Source organism: Gavia stellata, chromosome 3 (assembly GCF_030936135.1).
Source record: "Gavia stellata isolate bGavSte3 chromosome 3, bGavSte3.hap2, whole genome shotgun sequence".
NCBI classification, from domain to species: Eukaryota; Metazoa; Chordata; class Aves; order Gaviiformes; family Gaviidae; genus Gavia; species Gavia stellata.
In genome coordinates this window covers 103,645,180-103,661,757 of record NC_082596.1, presented here as the reverse complement: position 1 = coordinate 103,661,757, position 16,578 = coordinate 103,645,180, and the positions used below count along the sequence as shown (strand labels likewise).

General features: G+C 39.4%; 1 protein-coding gene across 1 annotated transcript in view; it reads left to right on the top strand.

Annotated features, from left to right (window-relative positions):
- CTDP1 (CTD phosphatase subunit 1) overlaps positions 1-16,578 on the top strand; it is a 109,835-nt gene that overhangs the window by 51,222 nt on the left and 42,035 nt on the right. The window contains exon 11 of the mRNA XM_059836156.1: positions 12,918-13,105. Within this exon, the coding sequence (XP_059692139.1) occupies positions 12,918-13,105 (188 nt within the window). The remainder of the gene's footprint in view (positions 1-12,917; positions 13,106-16,578) is intronic.

Here is a 16,578-nt window from a genome sequence, read left to right as displayed (position 1 = left end):
ATTTTCTCCTTGCTCCTTTGTCTTCGCTCTGTGAGTTTGTGTACGTTAGTATTCTCTTTGTAGAGCATCAACAGAGTCTCTAGGTTTTCCAGTCTCTGGATATTTATATAGTGCTTATCTCTACAAAAAGAATGTAACAGAATTTGAGTGCCACAGACTATCATCTGTGGATTTACACACTAGCTGATTCCTTTAAGATGAAGGTTTGCCTAAGGTGAAATCAGGACACTTAGTGAAGTGTGGCACTTGAACTTGAGCATGCAGCTTGGGTTTCTGTTCCATTGCAGGTTTTTGGGTTTGTTTTTTAAGATTTGCACGTACGTGAAAACTTGAAAGATTGCCCAGTGACACAAATTTTACTCTCTGTAAGAGAATCTGCTGATAGTGCCAGTAAACCACAATAGTAGCGTATGGTTCGGTTTATTAGTTTATGAAATTCTGTATTGCCCACGAAAGAGCATAGGATAATACTTTTAACATAACTCTTCCAAGTCATTGGTCTGCATCCTGTTGCAGACTTCCACTGTTCAGGTTGTGGCTACACACGTAATAGAGATGCTTATCCAAAGTCTATTCCCAGTGTTTTGTTTCTGTTGTCATGTGCTGTTACGGCATGGGTGTTTGTGGAGACATAAAATGAAGAGGGACAGGGAACTGATGTAGCTAAGCAATAAACCAGCTTTAAAAAAGTAGTCGGAGGCAATTAAGCTGTTACTATTCTTGAGATGTTACTCATCAAGCAATGAGATAGTTCTGTTGCATGTAGTCCAGTCTAGCAGCGGGATGGTGAAAGTGGCAGTCCTCCTTCCTTCTTGCTCTGTGCTCATCTTGCAAGACCAGGAAACCCTGTATTTACATTTAAACCTACCATCTATTTGTTGAAGGTGCACCCACTTGTGTTTCTGCTTTGATATTTGGTAGTGTTATGCAGGGGAGGAAAAAAAAAATTGGATAAATGTAACTAAATTCCTCTTCCTGTTTGATGTTCAGGTTTTTTTCCTGTAATTCCAATGTTCTTATCCTGACTCTCTGAGAAAAAGCAAATTAGAAGTTTTGAATTTGTGAAAATAAAGCCAAACTCCAGCATGCTACTTCCCTCTAAATATTTTTCAATTCATAGTCTTGACATTTTTATTTTAATTGTCATTAAAGTATTAGCTCTTCAGAGATCAGAAATGAATGTTTTATTAAGTTTAATGGTTGATTGTCTGTCCTACTAGAAAAAGCTGTGCAGTATTAAAACAAACTCCTGCTTAGAGCCCCCCAAGATCCAAACTAGTGTTTTTCCTTAAAACATATGCACCGTTACGAACACGTGGCAACTCGTTTCGTGATGGTGATGAGAGTTCAGTAGCTGTCAACAACTGCGTAAGAGTTTAGAGAAGACAGAGGCAGACCCTTCCCAAAGGTGCGCAGCAGCGGGGTAGGAGGCAACGGACACAGATTGCAACCTGGCTTACTTTGACTGTATATAAGGAAAAAACTTCTCATCTTGCGAGTGATCAAACTTTGGAACAGGTTTCCCAGAGTGGTCGTGGATCTCTGTATTTGGAGATACTCAAAAAAACTCTCCGGGACAAAGCCCTGGACTGGCTTCAAGCAGGGAGCTGGACCAGGTGAGCTTCAGAGATCCCTTCCAACCTAAATTATTCTGTGATTCTGGGTGTTTAGTCTAACAACTTCTCGGATGTCCCACAAGGTGTGGGGTTTTTAAACAGGGGGGATGGTGAAATAGAAAAAGCAAGATCAGTAGTCTGCTTAATGGAGATGCTGAATGCTCAGATGGTTTCCATTTCCTTCAAGCTTGCAAGTATTGAGCATGTTTACTAGTCAAATCCTACGATTTTCAGTAGGGAAACCAATACTGAAGAACATGCCGTTTGTGACTGATTATATAAATGTATAGCCTTTTTTCTGACTAGCTTTGGTTTCACCAGCTGTTTCAGCAGAACGCATTTTAATTTGAATTTAGCGATCCAAGGCATGAAAGTCAATCTCTAAATGAACTATATGTGAAATAAATCTCATAAAAGCTTTCTTCAAAGGTTTGGTAATAGTCCTTAAACTGTTTACAGTGATTTTTTTCTAATCTATCAAAGTAGGTATAATAGCACTGCCAGACTTGATATTCTAACCTGAAACTGCCTTTATCAATAACAGGATAGTACAAAGACAGTTTTCAGTGTATAGAGATTGAAATAGAGGAAAAAATATGTTTTTTCTTTTAATGATGAGCGAGACTAGTTTTTGTTACATTTCTGATCTTACTGATTCACCACCTGCTCAGATGGGCCAGTGGTAATTGTGATAGAGAACAGTAAAATCTGCATTTGACGTGCTTGAGACAAAGGGGTGTTGAAGCACGTGCATAAACGCATTATGCGACACTAAAAATCAAGTCAGAAATTTGAAGGGAAAAAAATGCTGTAATGCCAAAGAAAGAACATAGGTGAAACAGAACATGAAAGGCAAGTTCTTCTGAGGTTACTCAGAAGAAATGGGACTGAGTTATATCACACATTCTCCCTTAAATTTCATGTACTGGGGGACGACATAACCTACTTCGGACAGTTTATCCTTCCAGTGACATCTTTGTAGAAGAAAATATTCAGTTTCAAAGTGATATAAATTCAGCCCAAACCTCTCAGTACAGACTTTGTGTATTATAGGAAAGTTTAATTGTTCACGTGCATTATGTCATAATATCACCTCTTAAAGCATGTAAAAAAACTTGCTAGCTTTTTTGAAGACATGGGTGGTAATGTCTTGCTCCTCAAATAACTGTTCCTAAACATTCTGGTGGTAAGAATACACACAAAAAGCTAGTCAATTAAGAAAAAAAAAAGCGAAATGAAAAGTTTTCATGTACAGAGGAAAAAATTAAAATCAAAGATAAGTTAAAAATAATGAGATTAGCTACCCTATTTGGAAAAAAAATTTCCTGATGTCAAACTAAGTGGATTCTTTTCTGTCCACTAAGAAATGACCTCATGCTGCAGTCCATAGCTGCTTAAAGCTATGGAAGTTAGAAGAAATTAATATTGTTAGCTCATTTCAGCCAGACTTAATAATGGACTCAGAAATACTGGGAAGAGGCACCAAGAAGTGCAGAAATCCAGGCCCAAAATGGGCTTTTTCTTCTATTTAAGGTCTTGCAGCTGTGCTATACAAGTGCCGCAGAGTTTACTTGTCAGTGAGGTTTCAACTGATCGCTCCTGGTCTGTGATCACCCAACTAAGCTCGGAGAGGAGGAAAGGGTCTTACTCGACTCTGTCTTACCACATTTGTGTTTGTTTAATGGTATTTAGCTGTTAATGACTGGATAAAGTAATACTAGGCAAACCATGAACTAAGGAACTAAGCCGTACAGCGTAGCAGAGCGGAACATGACTCAACTGAAAGGCTGTTTGCTGCTGAGGAGGCAGCGGTGTGAGCGGAGGATTGCTTCCCTGCGAAGAACCCCAGGACAGACCTCTTCCTACTACCGGCTTTGTGTCTTCCCTAAAGCCAGAACTTTTCCTAAGTAACGGTCAGTAACAGACTAAAAACACATTCTTTCTTTGAAGGGTAGCTGTAGATCATCTTCTTACTCAAGGGCTTTAACTCTTGTTGTCGGAGCCTTCTCTGGAACCTTGGCGTGGATGTTTTCAGCAGGCTAAGCTGAAGAAGCATTGCATTTCGCAGCCAGGGAGCTCTTATTTCTGTTAGGGTATCCCCATTTTGGAAACGCTGCACCCAAAGAACCAGAGGGCTCGACCCGTGCTGGCTCCGGTAGGCTCAGGCTGTCCTTCCTCTCCATCCCAGTCATAAGCTAATGTGGAGTCAAGGCAGAGTTGAAATGCTGCTCTTATTTCTCAGTGATTCCCGTCAAGTCTGTCCTGCTGGATAGGTGAACAGCTGTGTTCTGGCCGTAGGTATTGTGGTAATTCTGGTTTTATTCTCAGACTTCACCATTTTAAAAAAAACAGTGTAGATTTACAGGCCTGTTGCTATTTAACCAACTTTTGGCAGAGGATTTCTTTTGAAAACAGAATAAAGGAAAGGAAGATTAGAGGTATGGGTGGCTTTAATCGGATAAAGCCGTAGCTTCCAGGCTGCAGCGATGTAACTGACTCAGGAAGGCTTTGGAGAAGTCCTTGTATTATCTCCCTTGAGACATTTTTCTCTTTAGAGACTTTGAATTAAAAAACCATTGTGAATTTTACAAACAGTAACTTTTAGTCCATGCAAATTTATTTTATATTTCAGAAATCGGTAATTAGGAATGAGCTTTTTTCTCTTTCCAACATCACGAAGTATTACTGATTTAATTGAAGAAAGCAATTTTCATTATGCTGATAACAATGTTTTAGAAGGACTGCCTAGAATCCTTCAGTCAGCACTAATTACCAAGGAAAGAGTTGACCTCACGTTTCTTTTAGCAGTTTCAAGTATTTGGCCTAAAGATTTTGAGAACGTTTATGAAGTTTCTACTCAAATCTAGGCATTGCTTTCCAGATGGGAAATTCAAAGATATTCAGAACTTCTAAATGGCATTCTTTGAAGGATTAACAGCGTCAGTCCATCGTAAGCAAGGATGCGGGTTTGTTATTAGTGTTGCGTTGTAATAACAGTATTGGGATGTAATCTCCAAGTGACGTCTTATTTCTAGTCGAAGCGTTAACTGCAGTAAAACTCAAAGGTCGTGAATTGTACAGCTGTAGTCACAGTTACCTTACCTGTTCATTTGCAAAGGTTAAGCAGTCACATTAATCCAGGTGACCATCTTAGTTCATTTGGGTTTCTTCCCTGCAGTATCTGCCTTTTAGGAGCACGTTGCATTGCCCAGAGCTGTGATTAAAATACGTGCGGGCTTTCTAGCCGATGCCGTGCCGCGGTGCAGTGAACTTCCAGCTACTGCCGCTGCCGCAGCGGGGTCCCAGCACAGCCTCCCGGCGCTCTCAGCGGGAGCTCTTCTAAGCAACTTCCACTTGGTATTTTTAAATTGCTGTTTTTCAGATTTGAGCATAGCCGCTCCGCTCAGCGTAAAGCCAAGGGTTAAAGGGGTTTTTTTCTCGCTTAATTGCTTTTCATCCTAAAACTGGTAGGTCTTTACCAGGGCTGCTAATACTTCTTTGTGCAATTCGATAATAGTAGATGAGCAGAATTCCAGACCTCCGGGAAGGGCACGTTCCAGGTTTGATTTTGCTCTCATTGCAAAAGCCTGACTTCTAATAGAAATCTGTTCACTGCCTAAACTAAAAAACGCTATCCGTGGATAATGCCCCTTCGCAGAGGAAAAAGGCAATCCCTTCCCACTGAAAAATGCACCGTAAGATATTTAGAAAAGCAAGGTGATTTTAAATAATACATTTTGAGAATGCAGGTCTATTCTGCCACTTCTGCTGCTGAGGAACAAAGCAGTAATGTCTTTGATTATTGCATTAATACTGTTGTATTACGAAACCACAGTGAAATCTTTTAATGATTCTTTAATTGCTAATGAAGAAACTACTGATTATTTTTTTTTTATTTTTTGTGGGGGTCTTTTTGCTGAAAGGTAGAGAGAAACAAAAAAAAAGTGTGTTGATGAATATAAGAACAAAGAACAAGAATAATTAAATACAGTCGGTGTTAAAAGTTATGAAGAAAAATAAGTCCCCTTATTTTGATACTAATTGGATGTTCTGAAGGCTTGTCATAAAACCATTTTTAAACCATTAAAAACAGATTCTACTTTGGTTTTTTTCACGATGTGAATAACTGTGATTGTCTGTACTCATTAAGATAAATTCACTTCAGGTTTTTTTTTTTTCTTCTTTCTGTAAAAGGTTTGTTTGCTTTTGGAATTTCAGTGGAACTCTGTCTTTAAGTACAACTACGTTTTCTTTGCACCTCAGTGTTGCTACTGCTTCTTTTTTGCTATTTGCCTTCACTAGAAATTAAAACGATTTTATAGGTATACTGCTGAACTTGGCCCCTTTTATCAAGGATACAGCGTAACACAAATCAGTTGCCTTTTAAAGTATATGTAAAAACGAGATTAATGCTGTATTTGGTAGAAGACAACTCAACGTTCGAGTAGGCAGCCATCATCGAAACCTTGCTCTGAGATACAACGTTGCTCAACCAACGCCTGGTCTTGCTGAAGTTTTACGTATGGGTAAGATCGGTATTATGCTGTCTAGCATAGAACCAAGCGGGATTTGAAATGAAAGATGGCTGCCCTTAAAAGTTAAATGACCCTGTGCTTGAGTTTCTGCCGCGTGCTCGTGAAGGTGCTTTAGCAGTCCCGTCACGGCCTCTCACTCTTCTTCTTTGCAAAAGAGCTTTTTTGTGTGTGTGTGTCAAAGGGTTAAACTTTCCAAGGCAGTTGCACAAATCTCCGTTCTGCCCCGCTCGCGATAAAGCTTTCCTTGCTTTACCAAACGCCTGGTGTGTGATTTGAGGAGCTTGAGGAAAGAGAGGACAAGCGTTTCTGAATGTGCTATCATAGTTTGTCAGGCAACTGTATGCCGTGTCGGCAGCCAAGACAGCCTTGCTTGAACCTTTTGAAGAACATAACTTCTTTTAAAAAGATTTCTCATTCTTATTTTCTTGGACTGTGATACTTTACCAGTGAAATATTCTCAGGGACCCACGCTGCCGTGGGACAACGTACGGCTTGTTTGCGTGTTGGGAAGCATTGCTTCCAAATTGCACGTACCATTGGGCTGGCGTCACATCTTCCAGGGCTGCGGCACTGCTAGAGCACTGTTGGGTGACCTCTTGTAAGTTGGGTTATGGGACGATTACTGCACCTTCTTTAGGGTTATCAGCACTGTATTAATTCCTGCTAACGACTTGCTAATGTGGAGTTAGTAAACATTTTACAATATTATTTCCATTTATTTTGCCACGGACAGGAGAGTTTTGGTTTCATACCTCTGTGCTGGGAGGTTAGAAAAGTTCAGTGTGCAACCCCGGGAAGATGGAGCCACCGCTCTGTCCGATTTGATTTGCAATCCAATACCATTGTTCACTGTTAATTTCACCGGCTCAGAAGTGCTTTTTTTAATTTGTAATTTTTAATGTCACTTTTCTCATCTACTCTTTCTTCGGCTTCTCATTTTACTGCTGCGTTAAAGTTCCTGAAATAGTCTGTGGATTCCTCTAACATCTCATGTAAAATATATGTAAAAACTCAGCTGAGCTACTAAAAAGCAATAGTTTGGGACAAAGCAGAAGGGAATGTTGGAAGTGGAAGCAGGGGTAAAGATTATAGGATCAAATGGAGAATTATGGGAGCTTATAAAAGCAAGCTCTGTGTCCTCTAGGGAAACTCTTCATATTCCACAAACAGCACGCCCTCCAGTTCTGCTGGAGAAACCACGAATTAGATGGAAGAGCATCTTTTTGGCAGTATTGCTAATGCCCTGCAAAGCAATTAGGGTGTTAGCAGCATTTGGAAGGCACCCATGCTTCAGGGACAGCTTTCTAATGCAGATGTGGCTTAAGATGCTTTAGACATAATTGAGGATAGAATTAAAAAGCACTGTCTTTCATGTTCTCTGCCTGGTTATGCACATTTACTTGATAATTTTTAAAATACCTGCAGAATATTTACAGCCTTGAGCAGTTTGTGTCCTGTAGTTTAGAAGTAACCTGTAAGACCAAAACACTAGCTTTTTACTTTCTTTAATAAAAAATAATAAATCTTCGTTATAAGTCATGCAAGCATGTGGGAGATCAGTCCCAAAATATGTTTTGCTAAAAAGAGAAAATGTCAAGCAAAACCAGCCCCAAACACTGAACTGTTTTGGTTCGTAGGAATGGTTTTGAGCACGCTGGGATTTCAAGATATCAGCAATGTATTTAAATATATTCAAAAAAAGGTGCGGGGTGCATTTCATGATTCATTTTTTTCAAGACTACCAGCCTATTATGTTTCAAGTAATCATACACATCCAGTTTGAGATACATATTAAAAGAAATCAGTATTGATCACGTTGACGATGTAGGTGTATCATCCTGACCAGAAACACCAAGAGTCAGACTTGTGCAGGTAATTGAAAGAACGCTAAAAGAAATGCAGTGCAGAGAAAGCTAGTGATGAATTGACATGTGAAACATCTATTGGCCCTTTTTTTAATCTGGTATTTGTTTGCAGAGCATCAGTTTACCCACTAATTGGATGGAGTTGGTGGTCTGCTAGCTTTTATGTTTAATAACTACTAAGAGGGCATCGTGGTCCCTGGCCCCAAGCATGGCAGCATTTTAAAGCACTTGTAAAGAGCATGTGGAGGTAATACCATGGTTTACGTGGGGATACCTGCAATTACTGCTGTACTCGGACATCTTCTTTTCATTTTAGAGTTATTTTTATGAATTTATGTGCCATGGGGGGGAATGTAAGGTACATATCGACACCTTTTGGCACATTCAGGTGGCAGATTATATTATTATCCGCAAGTTCTTCCTAAGATGCAAGGTATTCAACAGAACCTCAAATACGTGCTTAGGAGACGCAGGCTTTGTGCTGAAATGCAGCCGGTTTTTCTCTGTGCTTACTGTCAATACCAGTTCAACTGTTTCCATTGCTAACAATGAACAGTCATTTTTTGTGGCAGTAGAAACAAACCTAAAGAACTCTTTGTAAATGCTTGGGGTTTTTCTGGTTTTCCCTTAACTTACGCAATCAGTTGGAGCAAAAGTATAATTGATCTTTCGGGAAGGACTTGGCGGGGGGGGTAGTGTGTGTATCTTCCATGCAAAACTGGAGCACAAAATGAACAGCTGTCCATCAAACCTATTATTTTTGTAGAATTTTCTGTAATCCCAGTAAAGAATTGATTCAGAGCATTCTACCGCTTTTAGGAGAGAGCATTTAGGTAGTTACATGTGTTGTCCTGTTGCTGTCTAAGGTAGTTGGTTTCTCAGTTCTATTAAAAGTTGAATTTTTAAATACTTGCTAGTTTAAAAACAAGAATTCAAGTTTATTCACAGCTCCTTTTTTTTTTTAATATGTAGTTTACATTACTGCATATGTAATTGCTTCTTCAAAAAAACCCATAAAGCATTGTGATAGGTCTCTGTTATATCCATAATGCTGTCCCAAAACACTGCCTGTAAATTATCTTTCTAACAAACTGAGGTTGCTTGTGACAGTTTCTTTTTTTGGTGTTTTCTCAGTCTTGATTAATTTTGAATGTGTCAACTCAACTTCTGGAGTAAGAACCTTTTCCAGCTGACCTGGTTTGTTAATACTACAGAAGGTTTTGGCTTTCTTTTAACAAAGGTTTAGGTACTTTACAGCACATAAGCAGAAAATATGAGACTGAAAATCTCATTGCTCTTTGGTCTCTCTATTTTGTCTGCCTGAGTGTATGCTGTGTTCCTCCTAAATGAGAAATAAAATAGCTTTGTCAGCTGAGGACTTTATCTGCCTTTATCGTTGGGTGTTTAAAAGAATTGTCAGGCTTTTCATTCTCCTGCTAAATGGAACAATTTGTCGTCTTCAAGGGATGAATCATTTTTCTTTTTCAATGTTAATCATTCTTGCTGCATTATAAAAGTCTTTAAGTATATTTTAAAGATAGCTGCTCTGGTAGTGTTTAAGCAGTAAACATTCCCTCGCTGTATCTAATCAGTAAGATTTGGTATTAGCTGGCATTTTCTTCTGAAGTGTTACGTGTTCTGTTTGTATTAATCATACAAAATCTAATGTTCTAAGCAGAAGTTGTAGTTGGTACATCAGTATCTGTCGTGGTCTGAACCAGATTGAAAGTTTCCTCTGTTCTTTAAGCTTTTTTATTTATTGGAAGTTAGTGATGTGTCTAGATAGATAGTTGCTGCTTAAATATTAACGTGCTTTTTTACCTATTAATTTGTTCAGGTGAAGGGCTTAAATCTCGCTGCCTCAATGAAAACCTAGTTTGTTTTCATCTTCCAGAATTCTCAAAAGAAATGGAAGATGGTCATCGTTATATTTTTCAGCACAATTTGCAATTTAGTCAATAGTTAGGCAGGAATCTGTGTTTTGGGAGCCTTTCTAGTTAAAGTGGTTTGTAAGGACCATCCCACGTTGTTTTCCTACGCAATGATTTTCAAAATTTTCCATATTTCTATGATTTATGTGCTTTTTAAATGCCCTTCTACAGAAATGGGGCATGTACATGTACAACTAACTTAGTAATTCTAATATTAAATGGCATCCAGACTTCAAAAGAATAATGTCATCTTTGTGCAGAAGGAAAGAAAAAAAGACATGGCAATAAACTAGACTGCTGGTCTGTCAACGCTGTTCACACAAAGTAGATTTTAAAAGACTATAAAAGTGCAGTTTGTGAGAGACATCTGTAACGCTGAATGTCTATCAACCTAACTTTGTCCTTTGAAAACCTTAACATATTTTGTAGTGACAACATAGTTTTCAACACGTGACTTTCTGGGAAAGCATTGCTTTTGGAGTGAAGGAATGTAATTTTAAATGGAAGACTTGTTGGGAAGGGGTTGTTAGAGCTCTAGACCTGTGCTGCTGTTTGACTGTCAATTGCCGGCCAAGTTGGCTACAGTGAGTATCTTCTAACGAAGATATAGAGGCATGGTGTTCCTGTCATCCCATCCCAAACTCTGACACTTAAACACTTGAGACTTTCTGTATATTCTGTACACACCAAAAAATCCCTGCCCTGTGTACTTCCCGCACTTCTACCAGGTTCACCGTTGGCTTATCTCTACCCTTCTCTTCAGTCTCCCTGACTTTGGGTTGCGTTCCATGATTCTTATTTTCCACGCATATGACAACTTCTGGCCACGGGAAAAGCATTTTTGGACTAATGTAATGTGATTTGACACAGCAATTCCTAAAGTCTCTACCTGTAACTGTCATCTGTGTTTAGATGCACTAAGCTGGTAGGTGGTTCCTTTTTTATTATGGCTTCTTTACAGCTTTCACAATGGGCATCAGACAGCAATGTTTCAGGTAGTAAAAATGCACCAAGACAAGGGCCAATGGAAAAACACCTTAAATCGTAGAGCCAAGAAGCTTGCAAGTTACTTTCCGTTTTGTGTAGAAGTCATTCCATCCAAGGATAGCACAGCCTGGATTTTTAAATCCAGTTTTAAAGCTTGAGTTGTAGAACTCTGAAACAATTACGTATTTAAAGAAATTGTTTTTCACAAGTATACTTTGTAAGAAGACATCCTTGCTTTCCCTTACGCTGGCAAGTCTCCTCAAAATTATTATTTTAGGATGTTTTGAAGTACTTCTTACCTGTAGTAGTAGTAGTAGTAGTCGTCCTTCTACATCATTTCTCTTTTGCAACAGTATAGATTGGCAGAACCCTCAGTGGAAAGTAGCACAAGACAAGGAAGAAAAATTAATTGCTACTACCTTCAAACAGGAATAGCTGAATGAGGCTTGTAGAAATACAATAAATCCCCCAAATCCAGCTGTTTAGCAGAGGACTGAAGACAAATGCCCCATACTCCATCTTTCCGAAGTCAACAGGAGTGTGATGGGAGTCACCTGTGTGCTTGGTGAAACTGCCCTATGGAGCACCTTCACCATCTTGGCTCATACGCCTTTTCTCTCTCTGTTAGGACAGCAGAAAAAGAAATGGAATAGGTCTTTGGCTGTTACAAACGTGTGTATTCTGTTTCCTCTCCCTCCTTGCTTGTGAGCTCCCTTTCTCTGAAAAGGGTATTTCATTTACCTCTGCCATATTTCCAGTAGAGTACTGGCAAGGTGTAGGTCTTTTGTGTTTAGTTCGATAAACAGAGGGCAGCTTTGACTTGCCTTCCATGCGTATCAAGGTAAACAAAGAAATTAGAGGTGCATTTATAAAGAAGCAGATATAAGTGACTTTCTCACAGCTTGCTTCTAGCTTTTGGGATTATCGAGGTAAAAGCAGTGGCTAAGCAGTGTAAAAAAAAAAAAAATTTTTGGTCCATGTTCATATACAGAGTTTTTCTTGATAAAGCAGGTGTGGCATGAGTGAGAACGGAGAGTAGTTGTGAAACATATTTTAACTTATGCTGAGATAAGCTGCTTTCAAGAAAAATCCTTAAATATCAGTAGAGAAATACACGTAGCTTCTTCCCATGTCCTCTGCCATTCACAAAAATAGAGAGACTGTGGGATCGTCACCTGTGTTTTCTCCTGTTTTCATCTCTTTCTGAAGGTTGAATGCCAACTCAAAGAGAACATAACCTTTTGAAGCTCAGCAGGGTAGCTCATGAGTATGATTTGCTTTTAATGATGGTTTCAGCAGTTCCAGACCTGTCAGAGCAAATTAGGATGTTCTTGGAGGAGTATCAAATCCCATGCTAACTTTTCAGAAGCAAAGGCCAAAGAATTATTTAATGAAACGTGTAAACGTTTTGATAGATTTGCTTTTCTTAATTAGCAGAAGCAATTGGGTTAGAATGGGCTTCTGTACATTCCGCTCCATTCATACTGTCTTTTTTAGGAATACACTTCTTTAAAGCTATATATCTATCAAGGAATACCTGTAAATACAAGGATACTTATTAGGCAGAGAATTTAATATGCCTTGCCCAAGTGATTCTATATGTTATAATACTATAAAATACGTATAGTATAAAGTATATGTTATAACTTACAATAGTATAAAACATCTATCCCTTTAATTTCATAAGACAGCCCTTTTTTCATAATGCAGTTTCTTGTTTACAGCTGTTCATGTTATAATGAATTGCAAACACCTTTAAATGTGATTGTATCATGTATGTGAGTATATGTATATCTATATTAAGTTAAACATAGACTAAATATATTTAATTTGAATAGAATGTTGCTAGAGCTGTTACAGAAACTGCATTGAAGACATTGAGGTTTAATTTGAATTTTCAAGGAGAAGGTCAAGGAAAGTTGAAGCATGTTCTTAATGAGTATTTAAGAGCAATCTAACAACTGACTCTCCACTCTTTGGCAGGTGGATGACATCTTAGGAGAAGGCAGTGATGAAAGCGATAGTGAAAAAAAAAAGCCAGAAGAGGAAGGTGAAAAACCTCAGATTAGTGCAACAGAGGCTCTAGGAATGAAAACGGATCAGAGACCTGGATCATCATCGTCGTCATCATCATCGTCAAGTGAAAGAAGCTTAACAGGCAGTGTACCCAGGTATGAGTTTTTCAAACGTAAAAAGAAGCGTTAATGATGTTGCATTGTGGTGCGCTGTTCAGAATGCTTTTTTGGCAATGCAGCCTTTATGTTGTTGTTAACCTCTGCATGTAGGTAACTTTTTTTGTAACTCTGAAATTGTCATGCTTGCCTCTGCAATGTTTTGGGCTTGACTTAAGGAAATGGTTGTAGTAAATGTCTGTTGAGAACCAGGACATCAGCTGTTTTGAAAGAACTGAAGATCACTGAACTGCGCTTCTTTTAAGTAGTCTTGATTCTGAAGCAGATATAGGACAATGTCCTCTGCAATGTTACTTTAAGTAAAATAAAGCATGGTTTTGGAAAGCTATGGTTTTTTCATCCTAAATTTTTGAGATATTTTTATGAATTTCCCATATAAAAATGAGGTTGTTGAGATGGTTTTCTGCTTTAGGCTCTTAGAAAGAAATTTAAACTTGCTAGTCTCTTCTGCAAAAATGATTTTACTGTCCTACCATTGACTGTTGAATGATGACTATCAACCACTTTGCTAGTATACTAGAACTTGATAAAATAAGTGCGTATGTTAAGGAATGGTTCTCAATCTGCAGCCCCTTAATAGTTTTTAAGCCTAACAATATATAGGGAACAATATAAGATGAAGAATATAGCAGTTTTAATTTAGAATTGCTGGGATCGTCATCCTGTACCGCAAAGTGCTAGAAGTGCCAACATGACTCAGATGAGCACTGTAGTGTCCTTCTGCTCTCATAACCAGACTTTGTTCTCACTCATAAGAATTTAAGCTCTAATAGTTTTTCCTTACTGGAGGGTAATATAAGGAGTAGGACTTAAATGACTTATTTGTTCAAGGAATGTGTGGACGAGGCACTGTGGGACATGGTTTAATGAGCATGGTGGTGTTAGTTGATGGTTGGACTTGATGATCTTACAGGTCTTTTCCAACCTTAGTGATTCTGTGACTTACGTTATTTTAACTTTTGTGAGCTTTGTTCTAGCGTACAAAGAAAGTATGAGAGAAATTGTGAAAACCACCACAGAAAGCGATATATAAATATTCATGAGGAGATTTTGATTGGGGTAGCAAGGTTGCTGTGTGTCAGGAGTTTATTGGAGAAAGAGCTACATGGAAAGCTTGCACAGGCCTTTTAGTTTATTGTGGGCATGTCTAATCGTTGAGCATCTTCAGAAAAATATCAGTCTAAAAGGCATGTGTATTTAATCAGTCTCACATAGCTAGAAGAAAAATTCCCTCCTAAATGAAGCTTGGAAGAGGAAAGGCAAGCCAGTGATGAATATTTTTAGCATACCATTTGAAGCAGCAAGGCACAGTGGTGGCATGTTGCTGTTAATTCATCCTAATACTGTGATGTTTTCTTGTGTAGAAAATGCACCAAATTCTGAGAAACAAAAGGCAAAAAGAATTGTATTAAGGAATACTGCTTAGGGTTATTGCTAAATACTATTCCCCATGTATGGTTTACAAAGATAGAGCAAGTACATTTGTGATTAACTTTTGCTTTATATAGGAAAGTTCATAAATAACCTTGGCAATACTTCTGCACTCAGAAGCCATGTAGAGGTAGTAGCGTTGTTGCTAGAATAAAGTCTTTAAGAGGGCTTCTTAAGTAACTTTTCCATTTTTGACCTTTCTACCTCTTAAGAGCTTCCCTGGCAGTTTGTTAAATTGCATCCAGGATTGAACCTGAACAGAGCGCTGGAAAACGTACACACAAAGTGCTGGTTCAGATGCTGACTCAGTGTCTGCTAGGCAGGAAATTCTGTTTGATAGAAAGGAGCCTCCGCCTGTCATCCTAATTCCATTTTAAGTTTGAAGTCTTAAATTGACGTTCTTGTGGTCAGCCAGTGTTGTACATGCTAAAGAGATACCGTACCAGAGGGGTAATGTAAGGACAGTTGTTAAACAGCAGGATTAAAATCTTGAGGACCTTCGTCCACTCCAACACAAACACTAGCTACAGTTTCTGGGGGCCACATTTCGAAAAGCTAAGTGTTGTACAAGCGTATACATCCCAATAAGATTTGAAGTTTCTGTTCTGAAGATTGGAGTCTTTGGGGCGTTAGGAGCGTGGTGAGGCTGAAACGGTATTTAATAATCTTAAATTATTTCTGCTCTGTCTTATAACCGGAATCATGGAATCATTTAGGTTGGGAAAGACCTTCAAGATCAAGTCCAACCATAAACCTAACACTGCCAAGTCCGCGACTAAACTATGTCCCTAAGCGCCTCATCCACACATCTTAAATACCTCCAGTGATGGTGACTCCACCAGCTCTCTGGGCAGCCTGTTCCAGTGTCTGACAACCCTTTCAGTGAAGAAGTTTTTCCTAATATCCAGCCTGAACCTCCCCTGGCGCAACTTGAGGCCATTTCCTCTCGTTCTATCGCTAGTTACATGGGAGAAGAGACCAACACCCACCTCACCACAACCCCCTTTCAGGTCGTTGTAGAGAGCGATGAGGTCTCCCCTCAGCCTCCTCTTCTCCAGACTGAACAAGCCCAGCTCCCTCAGCCGCTCCTCACAAGACTTGTGCTCCAGACCCCTCACCAGCTTCGTCGCCCTTCTCTGGACACGCTCCAGCACCTCAATGTCCTTCTTGGAGTGAGGGGCCCAAAACTGAACACAGCATTCGAGGTGCGGCCTCACCAGTGCCGAGTACAGGGGCACGATCCCCTCCCTACTCCTGATGCCCACACCATTTCTGATACAGGCCAGGATGCCGTTGGCCTTCTTGGCCACCTGGGCACACTGCTGGCTCATCTTCAGCCGGCTGTCGATCAACACAGAACTTATGAGTTACTTGTTACCATGAACATGGTCACCTCTTGCTGCTTTAAGAAAACGGAGGCTTTGTATTCTAAAGGCCAGTCCCAACTCTTCGTTATGTAAATCCACCCTGGACCAGCTGTTGAAATCATTTTTTCACAACTTGTTATGATCACCCTGATGTCCTCATTTTAGTTATTAATGTTTCTGGAAAACAAAAGTTGAGCAAGAGAAAGGTGGTCCAAATACGATCCAGTGCTCCCATGTTCTGGCTCAGCTCATTCCTACCAGAGCCGAGGCCGGCAGAGACTGTAGGTTCCTGGTAGGCAATGCTCCACTGCTCTGTTACGCCTTTCCAGTAGTTACTGACACTGGAACCGTTGGCACTTACAAGATAGAAATATAGCACTTCTGTTTAATGTTATTCTTGGGTCTTGAAATCTGCAGAATCCCTTGATCGTTTCTCTGATTGGTGCCACTTCTAAAATTCTCATAGACGGAGAAAAAATAATCTTTAAGAAGTCTAATAGCTACTTTTTGAGAGGAGATGGGGAAATGCAGCATCTTTCCTACATCCATTTACTTCTATGACTTTTGGTAGGTACCATGCAGTTTGGTTGCCATTTGCCAGCCTAGAGTCCTTCTAAAACCCTAGCTTCTTATGCAACTTAATAAAATTATTGC